We start from the raw sequence: 21,834 nt of genomic DNA on the forward strand, positions 1-21,834 counted from the left end.
AAATTTCTCCTTCTCTCTCCCATTCCTTTTAAACTTCAAAGCAATCAAATGTTGTTTATGCATAACATTTAATCCCTTCACAAATCTGTAGCTTGATTGAATTTGCACACTCTATTTCCTGTGAGCCAATGTTAAGAGAACCTCCTATAATTTAAACTATTTCCCCTGCACTCCCTCTATTTTTGCAGTGATATCTTCTATTAGCAGCTCTATTATGCCTAATATCTGTAATGTTGATTAGAATTGTCACTTAAAGCAACCTGCACTTATAAACTGCTAGGATGAAAAAAAAAAAAGAAAAAAAAATACAAGGAGAAAAGAGACAATAATTACCTGTCTTTGATGTCACACAGATCAATGTGTAAATCACTAAAATTCCCCAGGGAACCTTGCTGAACTAAAATGAGGTCCTTGGGCTGGTTATCAATAAAGATGAGCCTCATGCAGCCTTGAAAAGCAGTAATGGGATTTAAACATTGGGAATCGGTGAAATTGTCAGGGCACCCTGTGGGACAAAAGGGAAGGAAGTGAAAGAAAAAGAATGAAGAAGAGTGTTAAAATGAGCATTTATTTCTGCTGGGATTTCCTGATGGAAGACCTTGAGATCTAATTATTCCTATTGTTTTCTTTCCTTGCCCCGAACAAGCTTGTGTGTTATAAATCCAACGGTAATACAGAAAGAGAGCAGCGAGCCAAGGAAACCAGGTGCAAGGACTTCCGACGTGCTGAGCACAGTGAAATGCTCTTTTGTCTTCTTTAAACGCTACAGTCAATAGTTAACTCCTCCCAGAGCAAACACCATGCAACATTTAAAAATTATTATGGGTCAGACTCTGTTAGGGTGACCAGGTAGCAAGTGTAAAAAATCGGGACGGGGGTGAGGTGGGGAATGGGGTAATAGGTGCCTATATAAGAAAAAGCCCCCAAAATCGGGACTGTCCCTATAAAATCGGGACATCTGGTCACCCCAGCTTCTGTCAGGGCAAGGAATGTGGATGAAATCCGATGGCCAGCTAGGAAGGAAAAGAGAGCAGAGACCAGCGCATCTGCCTCTATGTTTGGACAGCTCCTACAGCAGATCAATAGTGTATATCAGTCTTACAGCAGTTCTCAGAGGCTTCAAGCAGGCCAAGATCCCACTGTGTTAGATGCAACAGAGATCTAGTAGGTGACAGTCCCAGTCCCAAAGACTTTACAATCAAAAAGACAAGGGGTAACATTTTCAAAAGTGCCTGAATGACTTAGGGGCCTAAGTGTCATTTTCAAAAGTGACTTAGGTATTTAGGTATTCAGAAAGGCCATGTGCTTTAAAGACAGAGTTCAGTTTCATATATAGGGTGAAATTCTGATATTTGATGGGTCTGGGTTTGGCCCGTCTCCCAAATAAGCATGTGTCTATATGATAAAGACCATTGCTAACGTGCTTATTCTGACTAGATACAGTCCCCATGAAGAGCCCTTCTACGCTTAAGATTAGTCTGTTTAGGAGCATGGGTCATCACCACAGAGGTGACTGTGTGTTAGGAGCGACAGTAGGTTGAGTGGATGAAAGGGCAGTCGTGAGCCACAGAATTCCATCTTCCTGCGAGAAGAGAATCTGTTTCTTACAGGAATTCAGATCTAAATTCACAAAGGTATTTAGCTGCCTAAACCGTAGATGCCTAGGGTTTAGGCCTAATGCCTATTGAAAATCAGATGCCTGGCAACCCCTCTCCTGGGGTCAGGCAGCTTAGGCACCTGAGGGTTTCTGGTTTTTTTGGCAGGAATGAGTTAGGTAGCTGCATTGCTGCCCAGAAAACAGCAGGAGAGAGAGGTGGTGCCGCCACCCACCTTATAACATTTAGCGCAGTGGTTAGAGCGCTCACCTAGGATGTGGGAAACCCAGACCCCAAGCCCCCACCCGTCCCCCTCTGCCAGGTCGGGAGCACGGATCTGAACAGGAGTCTCCTACCTCTCAGGAGAGTGCTCTAATCACTAATCTTTGGGATATTCTGATATGGTGCTCCGTCAGTCTGTACCGCTGTGGATCAAGAGTGATTGGAGCAAGGGGACTGAGACTGGGGTCTCCCACCTCAGGTGGGTATCCAGCCACCAGACTAGAGAGTCCTTTTCACAGTCACTCTCTCTAGCTCACTAAGTATGTATCATCCACAGTGGAACAGTCACTGGGCCAGCAAGAGAGAGAATGACTCTGTAGTCCAGTAGTTAAAGGACACACCTGGGAGGTGGGAGACCCAGGGTTCAGCCTCAGGCCCCCTGCTCCAATCACTCTCTCATTCAGTTTGTGAATCGCTCTGGGGCTTAAGTGGGAGATAGGCATCCGGATGCATAGAGTGAGGCAGCAGTGTAGAAGCAGAAACAGAGGTACGGAGGGAACATTTACCCTGACAACGTAGGCACTAAGTAAGCTTAGTGACCCACAGGGTTTGGCGGGAGTTTTGTGGATCGCAGTGGAGCCAAAACTGGGACTCGGATGCCTAAACCCTAGAATTAGGCATCTATAGTTTAGGCAGCTAAATACCTTCGTGAATCTAGACCTGAATTCCTATAAGAAACAGATTCTCTTCTCGCAGGAAGATGGAATTCTGTGGCTCACGACTGTCTTTTCATCCACTCAACCTACTGTGGCTCCTAACACAGTCACCTCCCTGATGATGACCCATGCTCCTAAACAGACTAATCTTAGGCGTAGAAGGGCTCTTCATGGGGACTGCATCTAGTCAGAATAAGCACATTAGCACGGGTCTTTGTCATATAGACACATACTTATTTGGGAGATGGGCCAAACACAGACCCAAATATCAGAATTTCACCCTATATACGAAACTGAACTCTTTCTTTAAAGCACACGGCCTTTCTGAACATCACTTATGATTATGCAGCGTTGTTGTAGCCATGTTGGTCCCAGGATATTAAAGAGACAAGACAGGTGAGGGAATATCTTTTATTGGACCAACTTCTGTTGGTGAGAGAGACAAGCTTTTGAGCTGACACAGAGCTCTAAGCTCAAAGTCTCTCTCACCAAGAGAAGCTGGTCCAATAAAAGATATTGCCTCACCCACCTTGTATCACTTATGATTGACATACCATAAGAGGCACTTTCTGTAAAACATAGAAATCTTTACATTAGCTAAAAAAGGCAGATTTTTCTGATTTAAGCATATGTAGTGTCTGTCATGTCAAAGTCCTTAATAAGGATTAGCTTCATAACACCCCCGCATCTTTATACTCACTTTAGAGATGGGTTGAGAGAGAGACAGAGGATAAGTGCCTCACCCAAACTCAAAGTGGTAGAGCCAAAAAACCAGAACCCAGGAGTCCTGCCTCTTTGTCCCCTGCCTAAAACCACTGCCTAAAACTATATCCCTTGATCCAAATTTTTTTTTTTTTTTTTTAAATACTCTGCATCTTTCTGGAATATAGCTGTGTTAAGGATGACCTGTCCTGAAGATCTCCAGATAACGGCCTTGTTTGTTTATTCACTTTTATTCCTTTTTAATTCAAAAGAGGGCAGGCAGGACAGAAAGTTTCGTATTCTGTCCCAGCTTGGTCACATCTCTTTCAACACCGTTTTTTTTCTCTCTCTGTTAAAACGTAATGGCACCGTAACCTCTACATTCAATGGGGAGGCCGGTCAATTCAAAGGTGGGCCAAATGATGGAACTCTTACTAATGCAATGGATGCAAATGATGGAAGCCTTACTAATGCAAACAGCCCACTAAGTTCAACGGGGCTGCTCGTAAATACAGGAGCTCACTGGAAGGGTTCCTCAGTGAGACCTATATTGGGCTCCCAGGTTACGCAGGGTTGTAGTTATTTAAGGAGCAAAGATGGATTTGGCATACGAAGCTGTGAGGGTGAGAGTAGGCAGCCTACCTATGTAGCAGCGGAAGAGGTATTGGTTGTATACCCCGTTGGCTGATGGGAGTCAATCTCTTTCATCCATATTGGTTTGTTTACTGTTTTCTTCTCTCTCATGTTCCCTTGTGCCCCACAGCAGTCCTCTCGTACGACAGACTGCACACCAACACAGCACGCGTTGCCCCTCATCGCCGGGACAAGAGCCTGCGATTCCAGCTCCTAACTCCCTGCCACACAACGCAGAGGAGAAATGGCCTTTCAAAGCTCAGTCCCTGGACGGTGAAATCTATTTGAAACAACCTACCTCCGAAATAGTAGCTGTTCCCAGAATAGATCTGCGAGAGGGTGGTTGCGTGAGCAGCTGCGGCGACGTCGTTATCCAGAGTCAGGGTGATGCGATGCCTTCTGGCGTTTATGTTAACTGAATGCCAGAGCCCGTCATGGAGATTGCTGCCTGGAAGACAAATGCGGAGGGTAAAGGAGAAGAGGGGAGGAGGAGGTGGTGGTGTTCACAAGCCTCCTTCATGTTCAGTCTCCTACTGCATGGGGAATAATGAAACAGCCTGGCTGAGAATGCAAAGAACAGGCAGCAGGAAGTAACCAGCTGAGCTGATGATTTGATGCTTCTCTGCTCAGTCCATTACCTCTGGAAGTGCTTTGGAATAGAACAAAAAGTGGAGAGATTTTCAAGACCTTCTTAAAGGGATTTAGGAGAACAAGACTCACTGGCTTTCAAAGGGACTTGTGTTCCTAAACCCCTTTGGCACTTTGGGAAATCCCCCCCAATAAGATTGAATAAAGTTAAAATATCATCTGGCTATATGGAGGCCAATATGCATCGTGTTTGATGACAGTGCTCCTTGGAAGCCAAGAGTACCACTCTGCACAGCCGCTTCTATAGGGAACATTCCTGGGGGATATTGCTAAGTGTGTCTTCTCTCTTTTGCACACCTGTGCAAGGCTGGGGACAAGCTGACCCTTTGCTTCTTTACTCTGTGAATCCATGTCAGAATTATGACCCTTCAAATGTTGTAACATGTAAGAATCCCAGGTCATCTATCCTGACAGTCTTACAGGTCACTGGACAGGATTCTGACTGCACTTACACCAGTGTAAATCAGAACTTAACTGCAATCAATGGAGGCGTGCCAGCGTAAAACTGGTGCAAGCAAGATCAGAATTGGACTTCTGATGTTTACTCTTGCTAATGGGATTATCACATTAACATTGCTTTTTGGAGGAAGTGAAAAGGATTTTAGTGATAAGTAGAGGCATGTTAACAATTGAAAACTAAATGCAAAAACTGTGTGGGGGAAATCACTTAATTAGGAGCCAGGAAATGAGACTATTTCCATAAAAGCTTTTGCTACAACATGCACATTTTCCAAGGAAAAACAGGCTAATTTTCCAGGGAAAATGGACCAATTTTCAACCAAGAATAGGACTATTTTTAAGTGAAAAACGTTGTTAAGGTCTGAAAATTGTTCAAGAGAAGATAGGTCAAATTGGGGGTGGAAATGGGTCTATTTGTGAACAAAAATGCCTTTGCAGGGAGATGTGGACATTTGCAATTTTCCCATTCTTTTCATGTGAATGTAGCCATGTCACCGATATTTTGCGCTATCTCAGATTAATGATTTCACAACCACATAAACAAGCAAAATAATTTGACTTTCTCCCACCTTCACAAACAACTTCATTGCAAGGATGAAATCTCTGTGTTCAACCTTTACTTGGGGGCAACCTGGGACTTTAGCCAGCTTCTTGAAGAGTGTCTGTGCAGAGCTGTACAACCTGAACACCAGGGTTCTATCTGACCAACTCTTCCCTGTTAAAGGTTATCAAAGGAAGATTTTTGCTCCCTTTAAGAGCCAGGGATTTGTCCAGGTCCAGTTTCTATCTGGCATATTTTAATGTTGCTGATCATTTTATTTACTACTACTTTTTGGCTAATGGAGTTGTTGTTTGTTTGTTTGTTTGTTTTTAATTTCTAATCTACCAGCGCACTCTTCATTTGCCTTGGGAAGTCTGAGTTCAGATCCCAAGTGAAAATGAATTTGCCACATCTCCTACAAGTCCCAGTTTCTTCACAATTCTAATGACGGGAACGCTCTAGGTCATGCCTGGGAGGCATCAACAGTGCTATAATGGGAAGCCTGCATGAAACCTGCCCAGACTGTGCTTGGATCTACCACAGAGAGAGAACAGGCCTATTAGTTAGCCATAGGAGTCATTACAGAGCGTTTCCATACATTCTATTTTAAGAGTATTTTTTTCCATTTTTGGCCCTACTAAAGTCTGCTTTGTGCCATTCCAGCTGTGTAAAGTAGCCTCAGAGCTGGCTTAAGTGGCCAACTAGGTTCCCCTGGCACTAAGGAATCCTCCCATGCGGTGATCAAGCACTGCAACCCCTGCACCACCCCCACCTGGCAGCTCCCAATGAAAGAGGAGCCAGGAAAGAGGAGCCAATGAAAGTACCTGCGATGATCTCCATGGAGTTTTCTGCCACTTTCTGTATGACAAGTGTCAACCTGCCAACGTGAAGGTAAAGCAGGAGAACTCCGGAATCTTCAGACAGCTCCGTGGACAGAAGCAGCCCGTCTTTGTTCCACGTTCGAAACTGGAAGCTGACTGACAGCCCATCAATCTGGGGGGTGCCAGGTAAAAGCAAATAGCTGCTGCTGGAGCTGACAAAGGTGATGGGAACAATTGGTGGTTCTGAGCAGGAAAAAGTCACGTTGCCCTAAAAAACAATAAGAAGCAAACATGTCAGGCTGTTTTTTTTGTTTGTTTTTGTTTTCATTTGGAGACCTGCCAGCTGCTTTAAACACATACCCTGAAAGCCGGCCTTGATTTGGGGATTATTTTGCTCTCCCACAGGAATTCTAAACATTGTACATTTAGGTCATCTGCATAGGTTGACGCCAGCAAGTTTCTTGCTGAGACACAATTACGGACCTGATCCTGTTTCAGCTTAGCTCAAGAATGGATGTTTTGCCATTGACCAAAATGGGAATAGGATCAAACTCTTTTGTCTACCAGATCAGTTGTTCCAGAGATTATACATATGGTGGTTTCTGTACATTTAGATAGTAGAATTTGTGTTGGGGCAGTGGGTGGGAAACCTCACCATGTATTTTTTTCTTATTTTACATGTATATCTACCACGCCATACAAAATAATGATCCCTTGGATTTATTTAGCACCTCCCAATATGAAAGACTTCAAAGGGGACAGAAAACTGCTGTGTCATTTTGTTGTGTACTGTTAAACAGCCATCATGTCTCACCCCAGAGCACCTGCACTTCAGCAGTAGTGGGCGAAATTGTTCCTCTAATGTGCTTTGTGATCACTGTGGATGAAGAGCACTACCCTAAATGTCATTCTAATTGCAAGTTTTTCCCACCACTAAAATGCAGGCACCTCAGGGCTGAAAGGTATTAGCCTTTATGAACTAGTAAAGTTACAAACTAGTTTGTTAGGATGACTAATTTATTACATTAAAATTACAGGAAACATGTATGTAGGCAGAATGTAAGCACCCAAAGTGGAATGTGGCCAATGTTCTTAGACCAGTCTCTAGGACATAGTCTCATTACTCCACAAAGCAATGTAGAAATGAATCCTTGGATGATCCCATTCTGATTAATAATGGTTATGAAGAATGGCACAGGGCACTCTTACCCACATCCTTCCCATTGTTGCCTATACAGAAACAATTTCTGGGAAGTTATTACAATGCTGCATGCACAACAAAATGACGACAGCCAAGTTAAAAATCAAACACATTTTCAATGGTATACTTAGGTTGTTTAGTACCTTACCCTGCCAGCACTCTCACTGAAATCAGGGGGACTACTTGAGAAGTTAGGTACTGACCTACTGGAGTAGTTCCATTCTGGACATTATCTCAGATCTTATTGCAGCCGGTAGGAGAAGATACCCTATTGGGTTTTTTCAGCCATATTCCATGCTGATTATCTAGCCAGGCCATTCGAGTCAGATAACAAAAACTTAACAATTAATGAGGCCAAAACATATTTACAGAATCACATTTCTTCAAATCTAGAAAATTGCTTCAACCAGCTTGCGTGGAACCAAGAAGCTTTGTAAAATATGGACTGAAATCTGATAAACCCATTCAAGTGAAATGCTTTCTCCACGGTACAGCCTCTCAGAGCTGATATCTCATTCTAACAGGATAATTATAATGAACAATACATGACTGATGTGTAGGAACTTGTATGGGGCTTGGGGAATCCCTTCTTGAAATGACAAGAGAGGTAATAGAACTATACCCTATCATTTTCAAGACCCTTTCTAGTCTTTATTTTACACTGGAAATTAATAAAGTGCCAGAAAGCTAATTAATATCTTACTGGATGAAATAAACTCTTGTTGGATTATTTTTTTCTAGGTGATGAACAGTTTGTACTAAAACAAGCAACGGGAAAAGAAAACAGAGGGTATGTCCTGTCAGAATAAAGATTTAGGTGTTCTTATCCGAAAAATATCCAAACTTATTTAAGCCTCAATCACCTGGGAGCTGGGATGGAAATTTTCCCATAACCTTTTAAAAGTTTCTAGTATATCTTGGTTTCATCTAAGTAGGAGATACCAGAAGGACTACTTTTCTTGGGGTATTTCCACTTCTGGCCTCAGCCAAAACCATAAGGCACAAAAACACATGAAAATTACATGAACAAATAGGTAAAGCTGATTGGACTAATGCCAAGAAAAACTGAAAATTAGCTCAACATTTTTATATTTTTATAGTCAAACTTAAAAATGCAGAAAAAATTGTCATTGAAATTTTTACATTGAAAATATTTCAACTAATTCTACAAAAAAATTAGTCAAACTTTCATGGACCACTGAAAACATACATAGGCTTGAATTCAGAGAGAATGTTCATTGCCATTCATATTTTTTCTGAGCCTTCACCCCCATCTCTCATTAGAAGAAGTGAGCTATTTGCTTCATGAGCAGCAAGCAGGGTGCTAATCTTTACATGGCACAACATGGCTAAATGAAGCTAGAGTTTAGATACGGTTTTGTCTCCAAATTCTTTGCAACCGTTACTAACTGGCTGAAATGCACCCTGAATAAACCAAGTGTTTCACAGTGCACAGCAAAATTTCAGAATGGGCCAAATTAACTTTTGGTATAAGCCAGCGCCGCTCCATGAATGTCAATGCAGTTACCTCCACTAATAGATCTGCCCTGATAGATTTAGAAAGTGAAGTATACGTCATCTGATTGAATTTATATACAGGATTTTAAGTACGCAGAATGTAATTTATCTGAGTTTGAATTTGGTCAGGATATTGGAGTAAATGTCCCCATATGTAAAAAATATATCGTGGGATCTTATGTGCTTCAAGCGCACTTTTCGGTCTCATCTGAAAGTCAGCACAACACCTCTTAGCAGCATGCTAAGGTAAGAGTTCAGTATTTACCCAGATGAAATTCAGTTACTTACTGAATTACCAGTACCAATTGGTTTTGATTGGTCTCCCATCCACATACTAATCTAGACCAAGCCTCCTTAATGTCATACAGCTGACCAGATTCAAATGTTAAAAGGACCTGCCTACAGCTAGCTGCAAAGAATACTATGTGAATTATACTATGTGGAATACTTCATCTACTGAAGTTGGAAAGCTTTGCAAAATAAAAGGGGTTAAATTTGCAATTAATATTATCCACAAAAGTTATTCCACTGGGTCTAGTCAAAAGTAAACAATTCCCTATAAACCTACATTTCATCAGACCCAGTTGGCTGCAGTTTTGGAACCCTCTCGAGTGCATACAAGACTTTCAGCAAACAGTTGATTTTACAAATTAACCCAGTTTAACTGAAAAGTAAATGTTCATTGGCAGGGAAATAGGATAAGAAGAGTCTAGTCTCGAGAGAGAGAAGGGGGATCCGTTATGTACGGCTGCTAGAAACGCCAGCTAACGATCATCAGGCATTTGAGAATTCCATTGAATCCGATGTCTCCAAACTGATTAACTGTGCCTTTAATAAGTAATGAAATCTATTCAAAAGGGCTCTTACTGCTATTACAAGTGGAACTCTCTAAATCTACAGAATAAAATGGAGATGTTTAAATATTTCCTAGGCAAATGTTGTTCTGACCCTCACCTCTTAGAGCAGTGTTCTATCACTCTCTATATTGGCAGGAGAGACATAGCGGGGTGAGTGAGTCCTAATTTGGGAAAGATGTTGATTGAACAGTTGAAATCATAGCAGAAAACAGCACTTTAGTGTTCAAGGAAGAGATGAAATATTTTTCTAAGAGACCCAACTTGAGGATACTGTTGCCATATAGTTGATTGGGATACAAATGTGATACCACACAGAGGACCAGATGATTCTGAAGGCCATGACCCTAATCCAAAGCCAACTGGCCTCTTTCCAATGACTTCTCAGGGCTTTGAATCAAACCCTAGAAGAATAGACATGAATGAACCATTCAGCATTTTTTTTTTAGCCTTTACCTAGTCCTAGCTGTTTTTGAAGAAACAGGGGAAACTGCTACAGTAGCAGTAGGATGAGGCAGATGGCCAGATGAACCGATGCTGATACATCAGAACAGTCACCTGAACAAGAACCCTCTATGTTTAGCCTACCAAAGGGATGCAGACCAAGCCCATAGCGTGAATAGGGAGAGCAAAGAATATTTCTGAGCTCTCACTTCCCCTGAAGGAACAGGGGATCTTTATTCTGTTCATTAGCCACTTTGGGGATAGTATCCAATAAAGCAGAGATATGTTTTATCTAGGGAGAGTTACAGGGAGAGGTCAGATGGCTGGTAAGTGGACAGAGCTGAGATTACCCGAGCATAAGAGATGGCCTCATGTGTATTAATAACAGAGTAGAGGAGGGTCATGCTGGCTTTATTTATTTATTTAGAGATTGGGTCCCTACAAGGAAAAGTATCATGTAACCAAAATAAAGCATTCAATAGACTAAAGTATTTTCCCTGTGGGACTCCGGGGGATTATATGCTTGGCTAAACAGCTCTGAGTTTTCTTTATCTCAGCCTCCTGAGCTTTTAGGTCACAGGCCAACATTGTAACAAAAGATTTTACAGCCTTTGCACTTGCAGTCACTGAACATTATCGCTCCATAATATGCGGCCATAGCTGAGACTCGGCTGCAAATGACAGGAGCAGCTATAAAGCTAATTTGAAAAATTATAAATCATTCCTTCTGGGGATGGACCCCAAGCAAGGGAGGGAGGCACAGCAAGAAAAAAAAATTAAACAAATCTATAGATCACTCAATAGTCTCCTTCCTTTGACGAGGGAGAGCAAGGCTAAAGCCAGTCTTTCAATTCACCTTACTGAGGAGTGAACATAACGGATGAGTTAGCTGAAATTTGCGAATTATCACAACCCTGGCTTGTGCTTTATGCCAATCCAGGGTAAACTTGTCTGTGGTTTATTAGATTTTATTCTCTGGAACAAAACATAATAGCAAGGAGATTTTTTTTTTATTATTAATACTCAGCAATATCCACTTTAAAATAGAAAAGTGCCTGCAAAGCAATTCTGATCAACTTTTTTTATTAGTTTCTTAATTGAATTTGTTTTCCCCTTTAAACTCTGTGAGTCACAATATGATATGGCCAAAGGGGACTGACTAATGGCTTAAACCAGGGGTCGGCAACCTTTCAGAAATGGTGTGCCGAGTCTTCATTTATTCACTCTAATTTAAGGTTTCGCATGCCCGTCATACATTTTAATGCTTTTAGAAGGTCTCTTTCTAGAAGTCTATAATATATAACTAAACTATTGTTGTATGTAAAGTAAATAAGGTTTTTAAAATGTTTAAGAAGCTTCATTTAAAATTAAATTAAAATGCAGATCCCACCCGGACCAGTGGCCAGGACCCGGGCAGTGTGAGTGCTACTGAAAATCATCTCGCGGGTTGCCTACCCCGGCTTAAACCATGGGAATGAATAGCTCAGATTCCAGCTCCTAACCCTGGTTGAGTAAATTCAACCCTCCTTCCTACACTATGTATATATATAGGGTACTATGTAGATTACTGATCACGAATAATTTGGAGGAGACTTTAAAACACAGGGTCATTTAATCAGAATGGGGGGTTGCTTTGACATCCTTAACTGCTTGAATATCATGGTAATAACTAATAATTTCATGGTATCTAGCCATAAAGGGCAGCAGGTGACGTCTCTACTGAAAGCTTGTAACTTATTGCTACTCTTAATCATTGTGAGATGTGTATATTGTAATGTTTAAGGAATAACATAACTATACATTCTTGGAATGAAATTGAGTCACCAGGAAATTATGTGTCTCACTGTTGTGACCCCCTCCACCTGGCTAATTATGTAATGCCTTGTGCTATTGTCCATCATTGCAACAATCTTGACAAGTCAATGGAAAACCATCAAAGGTAAACTATAAATATTGAAACCACTTGGAAGGGAAAAGGAATGATATGACAGTAATGATATATCTGTGATATATCATCACAGATATGATATATCTGTGAATAAAGACACCCCCACCCCCCCCAAAAAAAAAAGATTCAGTATAGCACAGGGTGGAGAAAGACACTCTACATCCATTCACTGAAGAGGTATCTTGATGTGTAAGGATGTTTTATGACAGACCAGGTTCTGGCTCCCTGGGGCCAGCAAATACTGCAAAAGACTGAACTTGGGAGTGACAATCTACTTTATTCGCTAGGAAAGGTGACTATTAATAAGTGTAAGCCCTAGTTTGCATGTTATGATTTTGTTGTTAATGTAACCATCTGTTTCCATCCCACACACTGGTTTCTATTTGAATCTCTGCTCTTTTTTAAAATAAATTTCCTTTTGCTTTACTATAATCGGATTCAAGTTGTGTGTGTGATACAGGAGCAGTGCTCTAAGGTGAAACTGGTAAGCTGGGGATCTCTGATCCTTGGGGAATGGAGGAGCTGGGATTTCAGTGATCGGGGCCAGATACCACAGGGGGACACTTTGAAGGGAGTCAGCGACTGGGTGCATCTATTGTCAACCAGCAGGGCTGGTACAGCCCAGAGAGTGCTTGATTGGCTGACTTGCTGCTTGTGATAGGGAGCTCACACCCAGCTGGGCACACAAGACTCCCTCACACTGGAGGAAGGTGGCAACAAGTTGAATCACAGTCCTGGGGTGCCCTGAGGATCTCTACCCCATCTGCTAGCTAACCAAAGGCCATGCTCCCAGCACTTATAAAGAGCTACTGAGACATTAAAGTGTAAGACAGTTGGAAACAGGAAAAAAAGGTTATTGTTTCAGAGTCGCAATCCACAGTCTAGGAACTACAGCTGTAAGGGACTCACTTAGCCTCATTTTGAACCTGGTCGAATGCTGTGAGATTCAGAGTTTGATTCAGACATTATTTAGCTCACATTCTGCTTGAAGGGGCTGTGAAAAAGGAGGCAAAGGTGATGAAGAGAAGAAAATTCTAGTGGAAAACCAAAGTGAACTGGACTCGGCCTAACTATCCATCACCGGGGGTCTTGTGGTAGGCCAGGATGCAATTTCAGCATTTCCCCCTATAGTCCCACCCGTCTCTGCAGAAGTTATGGTGCACTCTGGAAAATTGAGAGCTGGGAAAGCATTGTGGTGATTCACGTCTGTTTTCTCTCAGTGGCTCCAACACATTTTTCCTCCGTGTACAAGTAACAAAAATGTTTTGTTTTCCAACTCTCTGACCTGTAAGCGCTACTTGGGATCTTTAAAAATGACTGGCCTGATTTTGAGACGTAATAATGAACACTTATCATAGTGCTTAGGCAGAAGGAGACATGAGTATAGACAAGCAGATTCTTCTCAAGATGATAGTGCCTCAAATCAACTTAACAGAATAGCAGGTTTGGAAAGGAATGAATTATTAGTTTACATTCTCCTGTCACTAGGCATTTCTCCTCACTCGTTGATGCTGGCAATTGGTTATTTCCCCCGGGAGCACAGTGATGCATTTGTGTGTCACCACATCCCTCACTATGCTGAATTGTCATTCCCAGATTCAGCATGGCAAGCTGACATGGAATTCCAAGCACACGAGTGCTGACTACACCTGTTTACAATAGGAAATGGAAAAGCCTGACACTTTCCTCTCAGATCGCAAAGAGCCTGGGGGTTCTCTCTGCTATTTAAAAAATACATCAATAAATTTATGAACCTGGGGAATGAGGAGGGGAACATTCCCTATTTTAAGTGAACAGGAACAATAGCACAGTGTCAAGAAACTCAAGAACTGTCTTTTCTTCTTTCCTACTCCCAATCTACTTCCCCGCCATGTTCTACTCAAGGTCTCTTTCACACAGGTCTGAAAGTCTGGGTGATCTCACTAAAGGCTAAACTGTAGGCCAAAAGCCTAAGACTAGGCAGATATGGGGTAGAACGAGGAGGCCAGATGCTCTGTTGTGTCCAACTTCTGATGGATGCAGCAGAGATGAGGGCTGGTTACAGCTTCCTGACCCACTGTCGGCCCTCTAATCTGTACTAGCTAGATGGTGTCCCTAGCCTCTGTTGCCAGAAGCTGGGAATGGGCAACAGGGGATGGCTCAATTGATGATTACCTGTTCTGTTCATTCCCTCTGGGGCACCTGGCATTGGCCACTGTTGGAAGACAGGAGCCTGAGCTAGATGGACCTTTGGTCTGGCCCAGTATGGCCGTTCTTATGTTCTTATCATCATGCTCTGTCCATAGCCCCTCTCCACCAAGTGGGTCAAGAACTGATGGGAGGCTTGCATAGGAGCTAGCTTTACACCAGCTGTGGACTCCCCAAAGCTGGCCAGTCTCTACTCCCTTTCCACTGCCTGGGCAACATAAAAGGAGTCGGGCAGTGCATAAAATCTGCCCCAGCAGCTACAATTAGGCTCTCTGAGGCTAGGTCTACACTGGGGGGGGGGGATCGATTTAAGCTACGCAAATTCAGCTACGGGAATAGCGTAGCTGAATTCGACGTATCCGATCCGACTTACCCCGCTGTGAGGACGGCGGCAAATCGACCGCTGCGGCTCCTCCGTCGACGGCACTTACTCCTACCTGGGCTGGTGGAGTACGCGCGCCGACTCGGGGATCGATTGTCGTGTCCCGACGAGATGCGATAATTCGATCCCCAAGAGATCGATTTCTACCCGCCGATCCAGGCGGGTAGTGAAGACAAGCCCTAAGAGACTGGGTGATTTATTTTAAGTGTTTGTAAAAGCCACCCAGGGACACTTGGTGAACATGAGATTTCATCCCAAAGTGGTGGTGGTGGTACTGATGGTTATGGAAGTTTGACAACATTTTCCAACCCAAACCACTGAACAGTTAAGAGAGGGAATGCGGGGACTCTATCTGACGGTCATCAAAGTCAAGGACTGAAGAGGAAAATCTACCAGAATGGGAAGAAAAAGCTCCCCGGAGAGAAGGCAGATAGTCACTAACATTGCATGGGATGACCAAGCAGAACGGTTACAGGTTGAACAGGGAAATCTAAAGGCAAATTCCAGTTTAGAAGAGACATATTACCTCGTTGTCTCAAGGCCTTTCCCGAAGGACATTTATTGCAAGTCCAGTGACTACAAATGAGTTGCAGAAAAGGACAAGTGCAATGATAATAAAATGCACCATCCAAGCGTACTGTCTAAATGGAGGGTCTATATTGCCAGTCTGCATTTTCTGTCCTTTGCATTAGGTGTAGACATTTTGGGGGCCATTCCTCTGATCAAGCAGGATTTTACTTTTTCACGAAGAGGTCTGTGCTTTTGGAGTTGAAGTGTCGTCATTCTTCCCAGCTCAAAGACTCCAAAAAAGACCCATATTGTGACCAAAAAAACCATATTTAATGCCTGGATAAAACATACTAATGTGTGTCTTTTGATACTTAGGGCTGAATCACTCACACGTTCATTTCAAAGTCAACATTTTACCTCAGTGTTTGGCCCTATTTTTACAAATGTATGCGGTAAGTTCTCCAAGGAAATACTATTGTCCAACATTCCAAAGACATGCAGCATAAGTAAATCACTCAGGTGATAAAAACAATCACAATGGTGTTTTTTTTTTTAAACCCTGAACACAAAAGTAGAGTGTACCGTTCTCTTTCCTTATGAAGTTAAAGGTCCCTCTGTTCCTGGAACATGTAAATTCATGAGACACTTCCTACAACAGGTCCAATGTTTCTAATATGTTTATTTCTTTTACTGTTCCTTACTCTTTTGGATAAGATAAACAGAGCTAGTTGAAATGTTTCACATTTTGAAATTTCAGTGAAATTGTGACTTTCAAGATAAAAACAAACAAAAAAAACCCAGAAAAACATGTTGATAACATTTCCGCCAGTCTCTTTTTCTTATTGCCCCGGCTACAGAGTTCGTGAACACTTTCCAAAACTCAACATTTCCGATATATAGAGGTGGGGGGGGGTACGAGTGAAGAATTGAAACATATTTGAAAATAAGTGTGGCAATTCTCCCCCCACCCCCTCAAGCAAGGCAAACCCAAGCTATGGGCCAGATTTTGATAGCCTCTTACAATGAATAGCAGCGAGACTACTCAGGGAATAAGGTTTTATTCAGAGTCAGTAAGAGAATCAGAATCTGACTATATTGCTTTTATTACTTTAGATGGCCTGAGAGAATCTTTTGAGAGACCCAGGGACTTCGATCCAAATTTAATTCACTAGGAGAAGGAGTAAAAACTTTCCTCCAACTCAGCTTCCCCAGACTCAAATGTAGCTGGAAATGAGTAAAACCAGCTAATTTGTGCATGTACCTTTGAACAGCTCTCTTGATGTTGCAGCTGCCTAGGCAAATAACCTTTTAACTAACTATACACATAAGGGTCTAATCTAAGCTGCAATCATTTGGCAGGAGGGACAGCACTTGTCAGTAGCTGGGATTGGAAGGAAGTGATGAATCAAAGAAGAAAAACAGACATATCTGATTCTCACCACAGTGTAGATCTGAGGTTTACGCCTTTTTGCCAGGTCAATTATATTGACTCCATTGTAATAAAGGTTCTCGATGCATCCAAGGAAATTTTTCTTCAGAAAGGTTCCTGGCTTTCCTGGGACTGGGATCCCCCCGAAACTGAGCTTTGGGAAAGAACAAAGACAACACTCAGTTGCAACTCCAAAATGTAGGGGGAAGGAATGAGTGGAATGTATGGAGAGAGGAGCTAAAGTTACACACACAAGATCAGGCAAAGTAAGGCTAGAGCATGGTTCAGTGGTTAGGGTATGGAAGTGGGACTAAGGAGCCCTGGGTTCTCTTCCTGGATCTGACACTGACCTACGATTTGACCTTGGGCAAGTCACTTCACCTCTCTGTTTCCACTCCCATCCTTTGTCTGCCGTGTACTTAGACTCTAAACCCTCTCACTATGTGCATATACAGCCCCTAGCAGAGTAGGACTTTGATTTCAGTTGGGACTGCTAATAATCCTCTTGACAACCGATGGCGATAGCAAATGCAAACAATAAGTAATGGCTAGTGGGTGGCAGGTTTAGGCACTGTGATTTAGAGCAACTCTCCTCTCTGTTGAACGTAGACAATAATACTTTAGAGGGATGTTGTGAAGCTCTGTTTATATTAAGGGACTGCTTGTGTTTGAACCCTGGTGAGGTTGCAAGAAACATTCCCCTATGAAAGGCCCAGACACACCAGCATTCTACACTGCGTGGAGTGCAAGGACAGCTCTTCTGGGAGAAAATGATCCGGTGTTAAATCACATTCCCTTCATATTAAAGTAGAGATACCAGATGTTTTCAATTAACAATCTGCACAATTGGTGACTAAACCATTTCAGAATACAGAGGAGGACACTGAACTGCCAGCACTATGGGGTATACAGTATCCAGTTCCAATCATTTGATATAGTAAATAACATCAGGATGTTTCTGATGTTACCTGCTGATGAATGGCTAAGCTGAAAAAGGCCTTTACACTGACAATGGAAGGCAGTCATAGAACACCCTCTGTTGTCAGGCAACACCGAGGGGCCTCTTCATAAGCGTAATTTTGATAACACTGTATCCAATCCGTGGCCACCTGTGACTTCACTGTTATCACCATGCTGCTTGCCAGGGGAACTTGGAACATCACAACAGCAACAGGGATAGAACTCAGATCCTTCTGCTCCAAAAAAAGCACAGGCCCTACCACATCAGCTAAAGGAGAGTCCCCATTTCACCTTAGCTATACAGACTACATGATATAATTGAGTAGTTCTGATTCCATCCAATAGAGGTCAGTGGCACACCAATACCACCCAGTCTGTTACAATAAACTCGTTGGTTTTACTATTTTCGCTCTAGGTTGCCACGTTGACATTCAGCTTTGCTTGAGACTGCACTTGGGCTGAGCAGCCTATTTAAATTGTAAAGTGTTGCAGATTATACATTAAAACAAAACAAAAAAAGAAAAAGCTCTCTTAGATAAAATACCCCAGTATGTTGCTTTAGAGATACCTGAATAGAGGAAATAATTATCAGAGCACAGGAGTATTAGCATTAGGTTGCTGAGGGTTACATATGGCAGAAGACTCAGACCGAGAGCTCTGAAGTGCCTAAGTACCTAGGAGCAGTTACCAAAATCCATGGATTGATTTATAATTTATCTAAGGCTATATCTATACGACAGGGATGTGACAGGGTGGGTCGTTCCTGTGCTTAAAGTCGGTCCAGCTCCCCTGTGCTCGAGCAGGTGCTCCTAGTTGAGCCAATGAAGGGGGCAGGGCTGCCCCTGGGCTATAAAGGGTTAGAGGGAGTTTCAGTGAGGGCAGACCTAGGAAGGGACGCTACAGAGCGAAGCTGCCGGGAGAGAGGGTCTCCTGCAGTGGTCTCTGAGGAAGGGAGTGGGGGCTGGGCTAGAAGGCCTGGCGGAATGTTTTGTTTTTTCTTGAGGAGAAGACACAGAAGGCAGGCCCGGCCTTGCATCTTCTCCAGCTGCGCAGCCGGCAGCAGACCCTGTTACAGGGGACTTAGCAACACAGGTACAGCACTTTAGCTATATCGGCTGAACTCCACGGCGTAGCCGCAGACTTTGGAATGGGTTTTTCATCACTGGAGAACATCACTTCACCACGTGATGGGAGCTAGGTTGACGGAAACACTGTTCTGTCGACCTAGCTGCATCTACACCGGGGGTGGGGAGGGGAGGTGTTAGGTGGGCATAGCTCCGGTGCACAGGGGTGTAGATTGACTGCCATAGCTGTGTTGACCTAACTTTTAAGTGTAAGCTAGGCCTAGGTTTGAAAGGAGAAGCTGCTCTCAATGGAGCAATACATGTAATTTACATGTTAGCGGGGATCTATCATCTGCTAATGGTGGATACACAGACTTGAATGAAGGGTGGAATGTTTTAAGGCCTGGTCTATACTTACAGGTTATGTTGACGTATCTACAGCACTCAGCATCATAGCTAAACCGATCTAACCACTGGTGCAGACCCGGCTAGTCGATGGGAGAATTTTTCTGTTGACCTACCTACCTCCACTCAGGGAGGTGAATTAACTACACTGATGCTGTAGTTAGCATCTATGCTGTGGTGGGCAAACTTTTTGGCCTGAGGGACACATCAGGGTATGTAAATTGTATGGCAGGCCATGAATGCTCACGAAATTGGGGGTAGAGGGGCAGGAGGGGGTGAGGGCTCCGGCTTGGGGTGTGGACTCTGGGGTGGGGCCAGAAATGAGGAATTATGGATGTGGGAGGGGGTCTGGGTTCAGGTACGGGGGGAGGGGGGGGGCTCTAGGGTGGGGCTGGGGATGAAGAGTTTGGGATGCAGGAGGGGGCTCCGGGCTGGGATGAAGGGGTTTGGAAGGGGGAAGGGGGATCAGGCCTGGGGCGGGCAGTTGGAGTATGGGGGCAGGATGTGAGGGCTCCAGCTGGGGACGCAGGCTCTGGTGTGGGGCCAGGGATGAGGGGCTTGGGGTGCAGGAGAGTGCTCTGGGCTGGGACCAATGGGTTTGGAGGACGGAAGGGGGATCAGGGATGGGGCAGGCTGTTGGGGCAGGGCTGGGGATGGGGGCTTGGGATACAAGAGGGGGCTCTGGGCTGGGATCGAGGGGTTCGGAAGGCGGGAGGGAGATCAGGGCGGTGGCAGGGGATTGGGTCTCGGGGGGCACAGGGATGTAGGCTCTGGGCGGCGCTTGCCGCAAGCAGCTCCCAGAAGCATGTTCCCCCTCTGGCTCCGAGGCGCAGCCAGGCGGCTCTGCGCGCTGCCTCATCCGCAAGCGCCACCCCTGCAGCTCCCATTGGCCGGGAACTGCAGCCAATGGGAGCTGCGGGAGCGGTGCCTGCAGATGGGGCAGCACGCAGAGCTGCCTGGCCAGGCCTCCGCATACTACGTAGGAGCCAGAGGGGGTTCGAGCCGGAAGTGGGTCATGCTGGCTGCTTCCTGGGAGCTGCGTGGAGCAGGGCAAACCCCGACTCCACTCCCCGGCGGGAGCTGAGGGCCGGATGTGGCCCATGGGCCGTAGTTTGCCCACCCCTGACTACAGTGCTGCTGCTGTGCATCTCTAGCACACGTAGTATAGATATGGTCTTCGTCTGACATTTTCAAAGGAGCCTAGGAGAATAAGGTGCCCCCAAATCCTTGGGCACGTAACTCCATTCGGCTCTTAGGAAAATCCCAACCCAAACCTCTGGCTAATTTTCAAAGCCTTGTGGCTAATTTTTAAGTCGGACACCCCTTAAGGCTTTGTCTACTCTGTGCTGACCCATTTTCAATGAAATTCCCACTGCTACTACCAGCGCCAGCAGCACTGGAAATATTATAGCGTAGATAAGGCTCCTGCAGCCACAAGTGTTTATATGTCTGTGTCTTGCACACCGATAGCACCGCACTGGCTGGAGAGAGAGAGCTTGGCCATTGTGTCACATACACATTCAACCTCTACAGGTACAACTACACTGCAGTTAGAGGTGTGACTGCAGCATGGGTAGATGTAGCCGAGATATCTTTGCTCTAGCTAGCATGAACAATAGCAGTGAAGCTACTTGAGTAGCTGCAACCTATGCTGCATAGCTTCACTGTTATTGTTATTTGAGCAAGCTAGATCAAAATTAGCTCAGGTACATGGGCTGCAGTCGAATTGCTGTACATGACAGTGGTAGGAATTTCAGTGGCCACTGGAGTCTTGTCTATATTAAAACAACAAGGAGTCCGGTGGCACCTTAAAGACTAACAGATTTATTTGGGCATAAGCTTTCGTGGGTAAAAAACCCACTTCTTCAGATGCATGGAGTGAAAGTTACAGATTTAAAAGTCACTATTCTCGAACAAAAAAACTTCAGAAAGAGACTTCAAAGAGAAACAGCAGAACTAAAATTTATTTGCAAATTTAAGACCATTAATTTGGGCTTGAATCCGGACTGGGAGTGGCTGGCTCATTACAAAAGCAGCTTTGCCTCTCCTGGAATTGACACCTCCTCATCTATTATTGGGAGAGGAGTACATCCACCCTGATTGAATTGGCCTTGTCAACACTGGTTCTCCACTTGTGAGGTAACTCCCTTCTCTTCATGTGTCAGTATATAATGCCTGCATCTGTAACTTTCACTCCATGCATCTAAAGAAGTGAGGTTTTTTACCCACAAAAGTTTATGCCCAAATAAATCTGTTAGTCTTTAAGGTGCCACCGGACTCCTTGTTGTTTTTGTGGATACAGACTAACACGGCTACCCCCTGATACTTGTCTATACTAGACAAGGTGCCACCAGACTCCTTGTTGTTTTTGTCTATACTAGTGAGTCTAGTATTGCTCCCAAGACTGGAGTGTACCAGTGATTGCAACTGTGGGATTTTTGGGGGTGGTGGTGTTAAGAAAAACCAGGTTAGACTAGGCATAAAAGTAAATGGAAGATGCGTGGGTAAAACCTTGAGCACTGCCTTGTAAATGTAATCTTCATCAACTTGCGCCTTGGTTGTATTGATTGATAATTACACCAGGCAATAAAGAGT

General features: G+C 43.9%; 1 protein-coding gene across 1 annotated transcript in view; it reads right to left on the bottom strand.

The window, feature by feature from the left end:
* Positions 1 to 21,834, bottom strand: part of CNTNAP5 (contactin associated protein family member 5) — a 433,878-nt gene that overhangs the window by 185,301 nt on the left and 226,743 nt on the right. The window contains exons 7-10 of the mRNA XM_065413114.1: positions 16,821 to 16,964; positions 6,341 to 6,605; positions 4,167 to 4,316; positions 334 to 505 (exon numbers count right to left, since the gene is read on the bottom strand). Coding sequence (XP_065269186.1) covers positions 334 to 505; positions 4,167 to 4,316; positions 6,341 to 6,605; positions 16,821 to 16,964 — 731 coding nt within the window. The remainder of the gene's footprint in view (positions 1 to 333; positions 506 to 4,166; positions 4,317 to 6,340; positions 6,606 to 16,820; positions 16,965 to 21,834) is intronic.

The sequence above is a fragment of the Emys orbicularis genome, chromosome 11, assembly GCF_028017835.1.
Source record: "Emys orbicularis isolate rEmyOrb1 chromosome 11, rEmyOrb1.hap1, whole genome shotgun sequence".
In the NCBI taxonomy this organism is placed as follows: Eukaryota; Metazoa; Chordata; order Testudines; family Emydidae; genus Emys; species Emys orbicularis.